General features: G+C 39.3%; 1 protein-coding gene across 2 annotated transcripts; it reads right to left on the bottom strand.

The window, feature by feature from the left end:
- Positions 1-3,139: 3,139 nt before the first annotated feature.
- FH (fumarate hydratase) lies at positions 3,140-17,245 on the bottom strand. Of its 2 annotated transcripts, none has more exons than XM_020814238.3 (10): positions 17,096-17,245; positions 13,492-13,626; positions 13,150-13,260; positions 11,682-11,858; positions 9,873-10,055; positions 9,554-9,719; positions 8,564-8,767; positions 7,675-7,802; positions 5,343-5,496; positions 3,140-3,333 (listed from the first exon to the last, which is right to left on the bottom strand). In XM_020814238.3, exons 1-10 carry the CDS (start codon positions 17,195-17,197, stop codon positions 3,191-3,193), a joined length of 1,503 nt encoding a protein of 500 aa, XP_020669897.3. In that variant the 5' UTR covers positions 17,198-17,245; the 3' UTR covers positions 3,140-3,190. The 2 variants fall into 2 exon arrangements, with proteins under 2 accessions (XP_020669897.3, XP_078233744.1); XM_078377618.1 differs by lacking the exon at positions 17,096-17,245 and adding an exon at positions 16,715-16,904.
- Positions 17,246-17,598: the final 353 nt, after the last annotated feature.

Below are 17,598 nucleotides of genomic sequence, written 5' to 3'. Positions count from 1 at the left end.
GGATCCCATCTAGTCATTTTTCTTCTTTTTCCTCTACTTTCAGAGGGCTCATTAAAACAAAATTACTTCCTATTGAACAGGAGGCATACTCTGCTTCTTCTTGTGTCACTGAACTTTCCCCCCTTACATAGGCATTCAGATCCTGACAGATCCAAGCCTCAAATGCTCCAAATTTTGGCCAAAACACTGCAGATGCTTTCCTTAGTACATGCAAAACAACAAAGGTTTATCATTGTCTTTTTATCTTACCCCTAGTAATTTCATTTACATTCCAAAACCTTAACATTACGCCTAAAGGATTGTCTGGCAGAATGTCTATCTCTAGGCTTTCCTTTTCCTGGACCTTCCCTGGTCCACACTTGGAACTCTTGTTCCCCATTGAGATGTCTTTCAACAGAGAATCACCCGCTTCATCTGTCTCCGGCCATGCTCCTTGTGGATACAACGGAACCGTGGATCAAGACTCCACAATCACTTTGTGTCACCTAACACTTCTCACACACTCTATCAATCAGTCCCACCACCAAGGCAATATTTAACAGTCCACTGTTCTTACCTTGGTCCGTGCACGGAGTTTGCCTGGTTGCCTTTGTGCCCACTGGTTTCTCCCTGTCTGTTTCACTGTGGTGTCGTATCCTGGGTTGTCCTGTCTGCTCAGCCTGGGCCCCCACTAGAGAAAGTAGGCCACTGAAATCAATGGGACACGTCTTACTGTTTTCCCAGTAGTGGGCCAAAGCAGGAGACCTGGATCCCAGATGAGCTGCCATTTGTGAGAAATGTTCACACCTTGTTACTTAAATGCAGTAACCAGACAACCACGAATACAAGCAGCACTCTTTTATTAAAAGCACTTTTGCAAAAGTGGGTGTCCTAGCTGGGTAAGCACACCCATCAATACAGGTCACATATTTATCCCCTATTCCCAGCCACATGGTCCCTCCCTTGTTTCCCCATTGGTCAGGTACTCCAAGGTGTACAGCCTATCCGGTGTGCCTAAACCAATCACAGGAAGTCCCACCTTTGTTTACATCTCCCACTCCCCTCTTTACCTAGACCCCCGACTCTTATTTATTTCTATCTTTATTTGGTATATGTTCCCTTTTCCTAACCTTCCTGTAGTCATTCTAACTGGCCCATTAAGTTCCTTCATTCTTACATGGGCCTACTTGCTCAATCTTCTTTTCAGTACAATAGGGTACCTCCTTTATTTGTACTTTCATCTTATAATTTCTCATGACTTATTTAAATTTCTTTTGTTGGCTAAATAATTAACAAAGAATATGTACTGATTATTTTACCATGACCATTTATTCAATCATCCTGTCCTTACAGGGACTTACAAAAGCAGCACTGATTCCTTTATTTCTCTCAACAGACACTTGACCTAGATGATAATTTACAATTAGACACACTTGGATAACTCTTAGCAATACAAGAACAATGCTCACGGTTCTGTTGTTGACAGATGACATTCTAAACTGGTGGTTTATGTTCTATTATCTTGATGGACAGTCAGAGATTCTGGTGGCTGAAACATCCAGTAAGCCAGTCTAACCAAGAGGGAACCAAAACACCTGCTGCTTTCCCACATATATATCTAGTCAGTCTTTGAGATCTCCAGAGGCTTATATTGGCCGTTCCACGATCAAAATAATGTTGCTGTGAAGTATCTCTAAAATAAGCCTTGTCAATAGTAGGACTCAGACTGGAAGAAGCAGAAACTATGCCAGGTTTCAAACACCCAGGAATTTAGCCTGCTCACTCAGGGTTTCCATAGACTGCAATGACTAATGCGTCTGTTTTATTATTTTGGTTTAAATTTATAATGTATTGTCTATGTGTTTTATGTTTTATAGCAAACTGTGTAAATTGGATACAGAACTCATTATACCTTTATGTTGTATACCTTTAACATGATGCTTTAATGCTCCACTGATGCAGATTGCAAATATTCCACATCATTTTTCATATTTGCTGCGGCCAGTTTGTCACCTGGTGGCCAACTTTCCACTGATAAACCTCTGCCCAGATAGGCTAGTCCTTGGTTGGGAGATTCAAAGTCTTACCACTTGATAGAACCTGCCAGAGCTTGTACACTTCAAAATTCCGTATTATTTCCACATGGGGCCTCAGATAGACATTTGTGGTATAACTGTTACATAAGTAATGGAAAAAAGAATTCTCAGATTAAGTAGTCTGTATTAAGAAAAGCTTGCAGTGGATTACAAAAAGCCAGTATTTTCTCAAGAATACCGTAAATCATACAAAACTAACCTTATGTTCTCCTCTTCCACCTTTTTAAAATTAGAGAACTTGCAAGCTTGATAGACCAGAGGAAAGATGTGGGCATATCTTAATTTCAGCAAGGCTTTTGACAAACCCCCATGATACTCTTGTGGACTAACTGGTAAAATATGAGTTCAGCTGTAAGAGAAGTGGGGCACTATAGGTTCTGTCCTGGGACAGGGCTCTGTGCAGCCCTAGGCATGTCCTGAGGACCAAAATTGGTCCCTGAAGCTGCCGAATTTGCCCATCACTGTAAACAGATGAAAGAGCATTAACAAGCTAAGGGTGCTATGGAAATTACTGGAGGCCCTTGCCATCTCTATAGTGCATGCTGCTGCTCCTCCTCTGACCAGATTCTTTCCTCGCCGTTACTCCTTTCAGCAAGACTTTGGAATAACTAGCTACTTCTAGAGAGGAGTGACACATCAGACAACTGGGGGTAATGCACTCTTTCAGAAAAAGCAGAATACATTTCAAGTGTTTAGTGAATCTTTATATGCTTAAATATATTTTCTTGGACAATAGACATTTACAGATTCTTTAGGTTCATAAAATTGCTTATAAATGATTTCCACTATATTTTCACAGTATGTCTTCTTCTAGCAGAAGAAATATGTTGCCTTTTAGTGCAGATTTTGCAAATACATCCAATTTCACAGTAATCTTAGTGACACTTGGGTGGATTTAATGCTGTCTGTAAATATGACAGAATCAAAAACCATATCTATATGGAAAGGATAATTTTTGCAGTATTTTTCCTTGAGAATACTGTTACATGTACCATGGAACATGTCATCTCTTAAGATGAAGAATGGAAATATGGGTTTCATAACAGATCAGACAATAAAACTGCTTCATTTGTACAGTTTATTGTTTTTTTCTATTTGAATTATATATATGATGACTACTTAGGACCCAGCATATCTTCTGGTTTTACCCACTGATCAAACTGTTCTGAGGTAAGGAATCCAAGTTTGATGGCAGTTTCTTTTAATGTCTTCCCTTCTTTATGTGCTGTTTTGGCAATCTTGGCTGCTTTGTCGTAACCTAGTATAAAAGGCAAAATCGTGTGAGATTCATGGCATAAGCAGAGATAAATTGAAGTGAGTTCAAAGAGGCTTATTCCTGGGTAAGAAGAGTATTTAACCAGCTTGAAAGTACTGTTACCATGTGACTAGTTATTTACTGTTTTTGTTTGTCCCAATGAAGGAACTTAACTGCACCTAAAAGTTCCCAGGACTAAAGGGCATAGACTGGGACTTGTGTCTACTGCATACTCACGGAAAAGCAAAGCCTGGGACCGAAAATGAGTACAGTATTAGAGATGCAGTATGCACCTGTGTCTTCTTTTAAAGTAAGGGAATCATGTGACCTATAGGCTGCACATGCTCACCCACTACACTGTCAAAATTGAATAGAAACCAAGGGTGGTTTTTGTTACTGTAGCTGGTTTGTGGTTGTTGTTGTTGTTTGGCTTGGTTTAAATCCACTGCAGTTGCTCTAAGACAAAAATCTGATAGCAAACGGGGAAGTCCCATTTAAAGCATGTTAATTTGTCAAAGGATTTCACATATTTGGAGCAAAATACTCCTCTATAGCCACTACATTTTGTTGATGAATATTGTATGTGTACTTCCAGAAACGTTTCTAGGGAGATAAACTGGCCCTATGGTCTACCAAAGCAGCCCACCAGGGAGAAGGGTAACCTATGGCTAGCCCTCTACTGTGGACCCACTTCCATTTATCTCACAAAAATTTTGATTCATTCTTTAGTGGCTCATGCTGCACTGTAAATTTCAGGGATCTTCCAATTCCAGTGTGCTCTACATTGGACAGGAAGACAGTGAACAAAATGAGGAAGACCTCTATGTGAAAAGGCTTGTGCCTACTGCTTCTTGGGTGCAGGGTGATCCTTAAGCTCTTCCGGATATGTCTTAGCCTTTATTTCTTGAATAAACAATTTATCACAGAAAGAAGACAGACAATTGTGCATACCTTCTTCCCTGAATTCCCTAACTGTCCACCATTTAAAAAGAAAAAAATCTAATAGCAAAAATATTACATTTTTTCTTTCTCTTTTTAAATAGTGGACAGTTAGGAAGAGTGAACTGTGTAAAGAGTCCATCTGGTTGTTAAATATGTTTCTGTTATTTGACTTTGAAACTGAAAGAAGTATTTTTGTGGAAGGAGGCCGGTTTGATAAAAAAGTGAACAAGGTTTTGATTATTTTGTTATTGCAGTTATGTTCTTCAGTCACTAATGAAATGTAATGAACTTTAGTAACTTGATCACTAGGAAGAGTAATTCTTACTGTACTTTTGAACTTCTTCAAATCATGTTGGAAAAAATCCTCCTACTTTCGCATTTTGGACACATTTTACTCTAAAAGTATTCTTCATTCCAATTTTTTTCTTGGAAGAAAAACACTGGAATGTTGCCATTTCTTTCACAGTTCATATATATATATATATATATATATATATATATATATATATATATATATATATATATATATATATATATATATATATATATATATATATATATATATATATATATATGAATGAACTGACAGGATTATTTATTTAATAGAGCATGACTGTTGCCTGAATGAGTACAGGCATTTCCCCTGTTGTGTGAATTATGGCATGTCATTTTAAAAACATGGTTTTAAAAGTTCCTGGGTCCCACTCTGCCCATGCAGAGTTAGAGGCTACTGACTGCTTCAATTATCCTTCTTTTTGCTCCATTCACCCAGAAGGCACATCTACTATTGGGAAAACTTTTTTATACTCCACAGAAACAAGTACAACTGAGATTAAAAAAACAGTGGGAAATATGTTTGTGGATCTTTTAACAAGATATAAACACTTTTCAGTTTTCTTTGTATTTCTGTATGTTGTCTTTGCAGCTTCTACTTCTCCAGGAATTGTCATGCAACTCTTACAGACTAAATAATTCATTATTCTACATTTGGTAACATTTGCTCATTTTTCAAATACACACATTATTTTAAGAACTACATATTCAAAACACACATTTGTTAAGATACTTACCTATATAAGGATTAAGGGCAGTCACCAACATCAGTGATTCGCTCATTAGTTTGTTAATCCTCTCTGTGTTGGCTTGTATTCCAATCACACAGTTGTCAGTGAAAGAAACACAGGCATCTCCTAGGAGTCGTGCAGAGTGTAGAACATTTTTAATCTAAATACATTAAAATAGAAATTTAATAGAACTCAATTAGAGTAAGTGCTATACAAAGTTTTAACTTCTTGTGCAATACTGATTACTATACTAATCTGAGTTAGGTATCGTTTCAATAACAGGTATTTTTAAAAGCTTACTTGAAAGGAATTTCACAACTTTCTAAACATAGAGAAGTCAAAGACAAGGACTTCAAACATTTAGCATGGCAAAAAGTCTGACCAGGAGCAAATGACAATTTCAATTCTGATACTGAAAAGCCCTCTCTTTTGTTTAATATTCCCCCCCAAAGCTCTGGGAAACAGATTGCCTTTTGTCTTTGCAACCATATACTGTAACAAGCTAACTATATCCTGAGTAAGCTTCCCTAATTTTTTTAAAGAGTATGTGAGCTTTCATAATTCAAAGGGAGTGCTGCAGGTGGGAGGGGAGACACATTTGGGATTCCTTCCCTTGGTTATATATTTTTACAAAGGGCAGGTGGCAAAGTCTGAAATAATCTCAAGTACCTAAAGGTGGTAGTGTTCATGTAAATATTTTTCAATGCTTTCCAAAACTGAGTATTAAAATCTGATACTGTACCTAAATATCTTTATTTCCCCCCTCTCATCTCATTAATGAGATTATTTCAGAAGATCTACATTAAGAAAGCATATTCATTAATTACACTTTTTGTGGTAAGAAACAAAGAGTTATGAAGAGCCATGGAACTGCACTTCCTGACACTGGACCTCTTTTAGATGGGAGATTGGCTATGTTGTTCACTGCCAAGCGAATGCAAAAAATTTGGAGGGTACCAGCTTAAGCTGTGATCTTGGAAAGTCACTTTTCTGAGTTATTAGTTATAGTACTACTTCTATCATGAAGCTGTTAGCTATGATTTACTGAAGCTCCATGATACACTGGGTCTAGATCTAATCTCATTTAAAGTGTGTACTTCCCTAGAGACCTAGGGAGTCTCCCACAGTTTCTCTGTTCAATGCAGTTTTATCTTGTGTAATGAAGTGGTTACAGCTCGAAATTGGGACTTGGGAGATCTAGGCTCAAGTCCCCTCTCATCTTTGAAATCCACAGGATGAACATTGCCCAGCCTGATCTACCTCACATGGTGGTGCTTCTGTGGAAAAAGTGGGTGAACAACATATGCCCCTTGAACACAGTGAAGGAGAGGCGAGATATAAATGTAGCTAACAAATAATAAAGAAAGCTGCCATAAGATACTGCTTTTAAAAACTAAAACTTGAGAGATTCTGAGGTGTTAGTTCTATACCCTATATACAGTAATATAAAGCAGTCTTATTGTAAAATGGTGCACTCAGTGTAAAACAATGAATTCACATAGCTCTGCTAAAAACTCAAAAGTTTTTAAGCATTGCTAAATAATACAGAAGTTGATAGTGAACTAAGATGAAAAGCTAAAATGAGAAATGTTGCTTGAGCATGAGAACAAACAGAAGAATTGCATGCCAAACAACAGTTCTCATCTCCACTGGCCTGATGATGGTACAGTGGGGTCTTGACTTAAGAACGGCTCGAGTTAAGAACATTTTGACTTACAAACCACTCTCATAGGAAAATATTGACTTGACTTAAGTACTTAGATTTGAGTTAAGAACTGAAAAAAAACATGTGGAAAGCAGGGAAAGTGCAAAATTTGAACTTTCAGTTAACTGTTGGCCAGTGAAAAGGGTGCCTGTCTGCTTCCTCACTCCTCCCAGCGTTTAGAGAGTGGATTGGGAGTCTTCAGACTGCCTGGTACTGCCTGGACTGTATTTTCCCTGCCTTCCCTGAACCTTTCTTGACCTAAGGAAAAAAAAAACACAAAATATCCCCCTCTAGTGGTCGAAGGCGGAATAGCAGCTTCCCATTAGTTTCTATGGACGGAAAAGAGCAGATACGAATCAAATGGTTTTCAATGCATTCCTATGGGAAATGCAGATTTGACTTGAGAACCGCCTTCCAATACGGATTAAGTTCTCAAGTCAAGACCCCACTGTAATGCCAAAAACACTGTGACAGATCAGAGCCAAAAATGCAAATAACATCCACAGGAAGTGATTCCAAAAGAATCCAAGTACACTTTTCACCTTAACTACAATTCTTCAGCCTGCCTAATATGCATAAAATATAACTCTAAATGCTATCCAAGTAATAGTATTAAAATATCATCAAACTTACAATCATGGGTTTAAAGACATTCAGTTCAAAGTGGCCATTGCTGCCTCCTACTGTAATAGCAACATGATTTCCCATCACCTGAGCTGCCACCATCGTTATAGCCTCACACTGAGTAGGATTCACTTTTCCTATTAAAGGAAGTGGAGTGTTTCTCATTAGGCATTTTAAACAATTAAATTTAGTCTGTTTATTGCCTCTAGGGAAACTACCACAAATCAACAACTAAACTTAAACAAATTATACAAAAAGGCCTGGATGTAAATAAGTTGAACTCTGGGCTCAGGTACATGGCTGACAGAACCTTAAAAATGTCTAAAGAAAGCAAGAAACAATAAGTAATAACATTTCAAAGACGGGTCTAAGGACCAGCCAGACAGGAATACTTTGAGAAGACATTTAGCATAAGAAAAAAAATGTGTAATACAGTATCTTTGAGTTCCCTAAAATTTCATCAAATTTATAATTGTTGTGTCAATTATGTTAATCATTTGCAAAGACAATTGCAAAACTAGATGTTTAAACTTGTTATCTCCAGGAATTCATTTCATATGTGTGCCTTTTAAAAACAGTTACTAAGTAAATTCAGCAGAGCCAAGGGGCGTTTTCAGTTCTGCAAGCAACCTAAGGGTTACATTTAAAGAAAAAAAATGGATAACTATATAACACCGTAAGCAGCATATCACAGTGGCTTAAATCCAGTAATAAATCACAAGAGGGTAGGCCCACTGAATCAGTAGGGATTTAGTTAGTCAACACTTATGTAAGTTCTACTGATTCAAAGGATCTACACTAGTTACTATTGGATTTCAACCACTCCCTTAACATATAAGGTACAATCTTGCTATCTCAGAATGTGTTAACACAAAGCTGTTGTTCTTGGCTACGCTACCTGGCATGATGCTACTTCCAGGTTCATTTTCTGGCAAGATTAGCTCCCCTAGACCAGACCGTGGTCCAGAACCCAGGAAACGGATATCGTTAGCTATCTTCATCAAGCTGCAAGCAACAGTATTCATTGCTCCACTCAATTCAACCAGCGCATCGTGAGCAGCAAGAGCTTCGAACTTGTTTGGAGCAGTAACAAAGGGCAAACCTAGTAAAAGAATTTAAAACGTTTAAATCAGTAAAACAGCATAACCATTCCATCCAACTACTTTTACATACAGTTCTTAAGGGAAAATTATACGACACTTAAACATAGAACTATTTTTTAAATTTACTTGTATAGTCCACCCTTCATCAGCTCAGAGTGATTAAATATGATTAAGTATCCTTCCTTGCCACAGGCTCCCAGATAAAAATAAAGAACAGAGAAATTTAATACAAAATAAAGGTGAAGATACCCGGTCATAACACACACTGAACTAAACGCTTTGCACACCCTCAACACTTTAAGTATTGAGCAGTCACTGTTACAAGTAGATCACTAATAGGGCAGTCACCATGCAAAATAATACTGAAAGATCTGGGTAGTTTCCTAGCTTTTCCACTAAACAGCCCCGACACAGGAAATAGCAGGTGGGCCACGCTTGATGCTTTAATACTGCAGGACCCAGATTTACAAAATAAACAAATAAAAACCCTGGGGAATTAAATATCAAGGGATTGTATCAGAGAGGAGTCTTGCCTTTCCTTGATGGAAAGTCTCATCTATTTTCCTTTATAGTTCCAGTATCATCTACAGTTATAAGGTCTAAATTCAGTTGCTAGTATCAAATAGAGCAGGCCCAGTCAACTAACTGCTGGATACTAAGTCAATACTTGTGTAAATCCTACTGATTGTAAGGTTTAACTTTAGCTGGCTCCTTTAACTAGATGCAGATCTCAAAACCTGGGACCCTGATGTAGCAGGGATTGTTCCTCCTATGTTTTCTCTCACCTGTGAGTGCAGCCACTTTAGCAGCCACCTTCTCAGCAAAACCAATTCTTGTATTCAGTCCAGTGCCAACTGCAGTGCCGCCAGCTGCCAGCTCATAAACCCTTGGCATGGCAGATTTGATCCTAGTGATACCATATTTGACTTGCTGTACATAAGCACCAAATTCCTTGGAAAGAGAAAATACAGGTAACAATACATGACTACATATTAATGACCAATTTCATTTCATGGGATAAATATACAAAAAAAATATTTGCAGAGAATCTCCCCAGAAGAGAAAGTATCATCAGAGAATATGAAATTATCAAATGATTTGTACCTGCCCAAGGGTAAGGGGAACTGCATCCTGTGTATGAGTACGTCCAATTTTGATAATCTTGGAAAACTCTTTTGATTTGGCTTCAAGGGCGTCATGAAGTTTTTGTAACCCTGGTAGCAATACTTCATGAACCTCTTGTGCAGCAGCAATATGCATTGCAGTTGGGAAAGTGTCATTTGAGCTCTATCAACATACAAACACAACAAGACTAGTTACTTGAACATTTATGTAAACACATTCTATAAAAATATCTTACAACAATGGGCAGAAGGCAAGAAAATATTCTCAACTATATAAACAAGCACAATCCCCCAACTCCCAGTGATGAACCTCAATGGTCAAAAACATGTTGGTTTTTCATGAGAGTGTAGTGCAGTGGGTAAATTGTTCCTAGTTAACAAGTCACTATATTCCTCCTCCTTGGCACACAACAAGGAACAGGGGTAGTAGCTCATTAACTAGTTGCAATAACTATCGTAATTTATGCCACTGTATTTATAACAGCATAAATGAGCAATAAGACTCTGGCCATACCATTAGAAAAATCAGCACAGTCCCAAGCTGACACACAGTTTAGAGCCCTTTGGGGAAACTAATTCCATGAGAAATAATGTGGTAAATCCGTGTACAGTCATGGCCAAAAATATTGGCACCCTTGCAATTGTCAGAAAATGCAGCCCTTCTCTCAGAAAATTATTGCAGTTGCAGATGTTTTGGTACCCACATGTTCATTTCTTTGGTTTGCATTGGAACAACACAAAAAACAAAACAGAGAAGAAAAGTCAAATCTGATACAATCCCACACAGAAACCCAAAAATGCACTGGCTAAAATTATTAGCACCCTGTCTAAATTGTAAGAAATAATTACTTTTCAAGCTTATGATGCTCCTTTAATTTCTATTTAGACACACCTGTCACAAGTAATCACACTTGCAACAAGTTAAGATGGAGAAAGTTGACTCAGCCTTTGTGTTGTGTGTGACACTGAGCATGGAGAAAAGAATGAAGTGTAAAGAGTTGTCTGTGGATTTCAGAGAATAAATTATGGAAAAACATAGGCAATCTCAAGGCTACAAGTCCATCTTCAGAGATCTTAATGTTCCTGTGCCCACTATGCGCAATATCATCAAGAGGTTTATAGGCCATGGCACTGTAGATAACCTCCCTGGATGTGGACGGAAGAGCAAAATTACTGAAAAATTACAACAAAGGATTGTTCGAATGGTGGATACAGAACCCAGATTACTTCCAAACAAATTCAAGCTGATCTGCAGACACAGTGTACAACAGCGTCAGCTCTTCACCATCTGACTGAAAAGGGATGCTATGGTAGGAGACCCAGGAGACCATTGCTGACACATTTTCTGACAGAATTGCAAGGGTGCCAATATTTTTGGTCACAACTGTATATGCAGTGCTCAGCACTAGGAAGTCAAGGTTAATTCTCATGTCACAGTATTTATGAAATGAGAAGACTAATTCCACATTCTAAGTGGAATTACCCACTCAAGAGTAGTGGTGTGACACTAATGGGAGCAGGACACTGAATGAACAAGTACGTCAGCCAAAGAATTGAAAAGATAGGCTCTAACAGTTAATTAGCTTCCTTAATGGAGATAATTTTTTCAAATCAATAGTAAAATTGCTTTCCATGCAACATGCAAAAAAAAAAAATCTCATTTGGAACATGTCATTCCGTTCAGAAAAGCAGACTATGTATTCAGTATGATACAATACATAGTTTGATCTTGGCAGAGGCTTTCTAATGTAAAAGCAGAAAAAGAAATTTGGAAGCAGCATATAGTGACCTGGCTTTTATTGACATGGTCGTTAGGATGCACTGGGTCTTTGCTTCCCAGTTTGCCACCCAGCATCTCAATGGCTCTATTGCTGATGACTTCATTAACATTCATATTAGTCTGAGTTCCAGATCCAGTCTGCCATACCACCAAAGGAAAATGATCATTTAATTTACCTTCAGATACCTACAAAACATAGACATTTATGATAGTTAGTCATTCTTTCACAATATCATCAATGTATCTTACAGAAATACAAAGCATATAAAAATAGATTGTATCCATGAAAACTCGAGTGAAACAAATTTGTTAATCTTAGAGATGCTGAAATACTGTTGTTTTTGCTGTTACTAGTATATATGAAATACTACTCATCTAAAATAAAGACTCTCACTAGTGAGTTGTTGATTTGGATTCCTGCATGGAGTTGGACCTGATGGCCTTATAGGCCCCTTCCAACTCCATTCTTCTACGATTCTAGGTGCTTTAGACAGAGATTCTGAGTATTTTAAGAGAGCAGAAAATTGTTCATTTTGTTAATAATTTTTACTGCCCAACAAGGAGAGAAATATTTGTGGGCTTTTTTGCCTAGGGTTGCTGGTTTTAGGGACTATGCACCTTGACTTAGTGGACTGGGATGCTATTTGCTGCTCCACCTCAGGCAGTATCTTGGACCAATCCTTGAATATCAATGTAATAACAAAACTGGAGAGAGATTTAGTAAGTTCTAACCTCTAAGTTTTAGATCCATAAGCATGGATTTCATAGCATTTCATAGTTCATAGCATAGTTCCGAGATGAATTATGTTTACAGGCAAGTACCATATATTTTATGAAGTACTAGTCAACATGGTAGTAAGTAACACCACAGAGAATGTTTAATCTCAGATCATTTCAAATAGGCAAGAGAGAAAATAAATTCAGCAGAAGCCTTCCTCCTTGCGATGCAGTGGGTACAGGAAAATGTGCTTGAAAGAAGGGACACTCACTCTCAGTATGGTTTGCCTACCAACTGCTAAATCAAGCTTTAGCAACAGGGGCTGTTTCCTCCTCCCCCACCCCATTGCCACCATTTTTATTTAGAAAAAAGGACCCATTTCCATTCCTTGATGCCACCAGGAACAGTGGCTTTCAGGATAAGGGCATGGTGGGGGATTCCCAAAGCGCCCCCCTGCTCCCCGAAATAGAAACCGGAAGTGTCTTTTTTGTTGTTATATGTGAATATCTTCATAGGCTACAATAATCTATTTTTCATTATGTCTATGGCTCTGTTGTTCATTTGAGATTAGAAAAACAAACATATTTAATTTCCCTGAGCTGTCCTTTTTACTAATCTTTTGGATTTTCTTTATATTTTTGATGAAAATGTTACTGATTACCAACTATCAGTGCTGAATACAACATTTCAGGAAGCTACACAAGGCTTTTAAAATATTTGTGTTCCTATGTTAGTTCATATATATATATTCCTTCTTACCTCCTCTGCTGCCTTTATAATAGCATTAGCTATCTTTGGCTCAAGACCATAATCCTGATTAACTTCAGCAGCTGCTCGTTTTAAGATACCAAAAGCTCTTATTACTTGAACCTAAGATTTAAAAGAACAATGTTAAGAACACTGAGCCTATACATGCCACTATGTGGGGATCAGGATTTTTGTTTTCACAGCAAGTGTGGACCAAATGTGGCCTCCCAGATCAGCCCTAGCAAGCACAGCCACTGGAGAAGAATGCTGGGAGTTGCTGTCCAACAATATCTGAAGGACTGCATTCCTCCCACCCCCCATTTAAGAGAATAAATATGGTTTTCAATTACTCACTGGCATCCTTTCAGTTACACCACCAATCTTAAAATTCATTGTGGATCTCACAGTCTGTGCACCATAATACTTGTCATTTGGAACTTGGAGTTCTCCAAAGGTGTCATATTCTATTCTGAAAGAGCCCTGACCAGCCTTAAAGAAAGAGAAAGTGTCATTGTTAAAATGAAGAAGCCTGCTGAATTGGGGGGTGGGGGGATTTACAAAGATAAATAAATTTGCCAAAATATTTTTTATAATATTACTTTATCACAAAAGACACATGCACCATAATAAACAACACAGTTCAAGTACTGTAAATTAATCAAAGAAAACAGAACCAAAACATCCTCCTCCTGCTGCTAGATCCAGGGTACAGTGGCGAAATTAGGCTTGGTATTACATCTTCTGGATTAAAAAGGTTTTCAAAGATGGAACTGTATTAGTCTGTGTTTATCTGGATTGAAAATGCTACTCCTAAATGCCATAATGGTGAATGAGCAAATAACCTGGGATTTGATTTGCCAACTTGATTTTTACTTAAAATGAACAGTCCAGAAATCAGAACTGATTTGTTCACATGTAAATTATTATAGTTGTCAGCAGGTGTCTGGAAGAGAACAGGAAATTGTTTGGTGTATTGCCCACCCAGCGACACAACAGTCATCCTTCCTAAGCTAAATAAGGTGGTTTTAGGAGTTGGGCTGGAGACCCCTCAATTCATTGTACTAAGCGACTTCAACATCCATACCATGATAGCCCTGTCTGGAGTGGCCCAGGACCATGTCCTTCATGACAAACATGTTCATGTTACAGGAAACAGCTGACCCGGCATGTGTGTATTGTACTACGAAGGGGAGAAACGATCTCCATAAATAAACGAAGCAGAGACTAGAGGTATGATGGCAAGAAATCTGAAGCATGTCTGATCAGACACAGGCTATATAGTCCATTCAAAGACTTACTCCACTGAGATGATGGCGCCGAAGACAATATTCTGCTCCACTACCACGTCATCTGCACTGCATCTAGTACAGCAGCCTTGAATAGTTAAGGGCATATTATGTTCTAGCCCATTAAAGGAGATTCAGTCACATGTAACCCTGCTGCGAAGAATCTGCACAACGTTTTGCTGACAAAATTGTTCCGATGAGTTCTGATGTGTATTTGCCATAGATGCCATGGACCCTCACTCCCTGCTTGTCCCATGATAACAAATATATTTTATATTGTGTTGCCTATTCTTTCTGTATAATAGGACTCACTAAAATAAACTAATTTGGGGGATTATATGCTTATCATCTGATACAGAATTTTCTTGGAAGAAATCTTGTTATTAGATTGCCCAAATGCAACTAGCTCAATATGCCCAGAGCCTTAAGTTTAAAGGCCCATTCAAGAACACTGTCTTCTAGATTAATCTCTAGATTAAAATTCCAGTATTTTCTCTCATGGTTCTTCCTACCCCCCAAAAAAACCAAGTTAAGGATTCCACTGTCTTGTTAGGATCTCACTCAAGTGAGAGATACAGCAAGGTGTCACCAATATCCTGATCCCTCCTCAAGCTGAACCTTCCATGACAAATCAGTTCCATGTAGATCAATCAGGGTGAGCAAAGTGCAGCCCATAGGCTGCATGCAAACCTTCCCCTCACATTGATAAATGCTCTGTTAAAAATGTCATGTCTCATCTAGGGACATGAAGGCCAACAAAAAACATTTATAAATTTAGGATTTTTTCCTAGTTTTTTCTACCAGGTTTTCACATCTTACCCATCACTCCAGCTGCCTCCCTTTTCAGTTCCTTGCTCAGAATTCCATAAGACTGTAAAGAGTCTCCCAAAGGGGGAAGAGTGCTTTGGAGCGATGTCTTTTGCCCAAGTCATTTTTATACTGCAGAGACTGACCAGGCTTAATAACAAAACAGCCTACCATGCCAGCAGGAAGAATTGCTAAATTTGTCAGAAAATCAGTGTGATCCACTAACCTCACAGAGTGGAGCACTTTGATTATGTTGTCTTCAGCACCATACAACTATCTATATAGGTTCCCAAACCTTTAGCATGCTACTTCTTATAGGCACAAAGAGTAAAACCTTTTTATATAAGTTGCTTGGAATTTGTTCTTCAGGCTCAAGAGAAACTGCACCACATACCAAAAAAGTTTTTCAATGATACTTCATTGCTAAGCTGCAGTAAAAAGTTAAGCAGATTGCTCAACTATGTGAACTTTTGCCTTTGAAGTGTCGATTGTAGCAATATACAGGATTGCATCATAATACGAAATCACAGCAAAAGAACAGAAAGGTTTAGTGGAGCATTCAAATATTTAATGATTTACATGTTAGTAACTTTTATAATATGCTTGCACTAAAACTGCTAAATTTTATAACGTTTCTCAGAATAGGAAACACTCAGACACACATTTTGAGGTAATCCTAGGAAGAATAAATGTTAGTTATGACATTTAGTGCAATTTAAAGACAGATAATTAAATTCTAAGTCACATTATATGTCCTACCAGAAATCTTTATCACCAGCAGACACATTTTTGAATTAAATTCTGTTATTAAAAGAAACTTGAAAAAATGTGCCACAACTTAGGAAAGGAGAAAAAAGAGAAGACACACTAAGGTGTATGCTTGTCTAGCGTGATTATACCAAAAATTGGGAGAGCATTTCAAGAGGCTAGTTTCTTCCTAATCAAATGCTGAAATCTCTTAAAAACGGATAGCTTCCCAAGATACCATTCTGTTATTGCAAATTTTAACTGTTGGCAATGAAGTAATAGGAAACACAGGTTCATCGTCCCCAGTGACAATGGTCAGAAAAAATTGTGCAACTTTTTACTACCACAGAAAGCCAGCCTCCCATTCTGCAGGCCAGAAAGGCCAGACATATTTTTCTGCCTCAGGAGAAATTCAGGTTTTCATCGAAGCTTTTGCTCGGACCCATAGTATTACATTGTAAATATTCTTGCGCTGTAAAAAAAAAAAAAAGCTAACAGGCATATTTCAGTTTAAATTCTCCTGCATTACAATCCACTAACCATGGTGATCCTGTGTTTGAGGAAGTGAGTTATCACCCTACAAACGCTCACAGTGAAATCAATCTGTCAGTCGTAAGGATGCCATATATGCGACAAGCACGCATAACGAATTCCTTCTCGAAAGGACAGGGGGGGCGGACATTTTCCTCACAACCAAACGCACACCGCGTTCTTCCCCCGCCTCCAAACTCGCGAACCTCTCGCCTTTCCCCGTAACCAACGGTGCCATTTTTCGGGACATGTCACGAAGATGAGCGGCCGCACGTCTCGACTCTCTCCCTGAAGCGTGAGCCGCTGGCCGGAACTGATTCCTAACAGGCGGCCTTCCCAACTTGGGTACAGAGCAACGGGCGGCATTCAGCGCCAAGGAGACCGACGACCTTCCCCCGCCCACCCGCTACCCTCCCAAGGCCTCCTCGGCCCACCCGGCCGCCTCCCCTCCAGGCTCCCGTGTCGCCCGCGCGCAGCCGCCAAGGGGGCCTGAGGGAGGACGTTCCTCGGGGAGGCGCTCAAGGTCACGTCTCGGCGCCCCTCCCTCCCTCTCTCCCTCCCTCGGACGGACGGCGCCACGCGCTCACCATGCTCCGCTGCTGGGGGAGAACACGGGGGTAAGGCAGCAGGCGCGCGGGGACACCCCTCGCGCAAGAGAACCTCGGGAGGAAAAGCAGAGACCGCAGCATGACTCCTGGAAGAAGAGCAGGAGGGTAGAAGGCGGGGCCCCGGAACGGGGGGGGAAGCAGCCAATGAAAAGAAAGGCGGAGGGGAGGAGCCGCCCACTGGTCTAGGCGTGTCTAACAAGCCAATCAACAAAACCGACTCAGCAGGGGGAGTGAACAAAGAGGCGGGGTCGAGGAAGACAAATCAATCATTCAGCGGCGCGCATGCTCCTCAGCCGTAGCGGGGTCGTCCTGGCACGGGAGGGGGCTGGGGGCAAGTTGTCGCTTCCTTTCAGCGCCGGGTGGACCTGTGGCGTCTCCTTTGCCAGTTACAGAAATTGTTTGAACCTCGTGTTCAGTATTTATGTATTCATGAAATGCAGTCCACAGAATTCCATAACAATTCAGATATATATCGTATGTTG

This window comes from Pogona vitticeps, chromosome 6, assembly GCF_051106095.1.
Source record: "Pogona vitticeps strain Pit_001003342236 chromosome 6, PviZW2.1, whole genome shotgun sequence".
Taxonomy (NCBI): domain Eukaryota; kingdom Metazoa; phylum Chordata; class Lepidosauria; order Squamata; family Agamidae; genus Pogona; species Pogona vitticeps.
The sequence above is the reverse complement of the archived record's forward strand: the minus strand, read 5'-3'. Positions and strand labels throughout refer to the sequence as shown.

Coding starts and splice junctions, on each gene's coding strand:
- FH (XM_020814238.3), bottom strand. CDS start 17,197: ATGCTGCGGTCTCTGCTTTTCCTCCCGAGGTTCTCTTGCGCGAGGGGT. Junction 5,497..7,674: donor ATGTCTTTAAACCCATGATT/GTAAGTTTGATG, acceptor TAATGTATTTAG/ATTAAAAATGTTCTACACTC. Junction 3,334..5,342: donor TGCCCTTAATCCTTATATAG/GTAAGTATCTTA, acceptor CTTTTATACTAG/GTTACGACAAAGCAGCCAAG.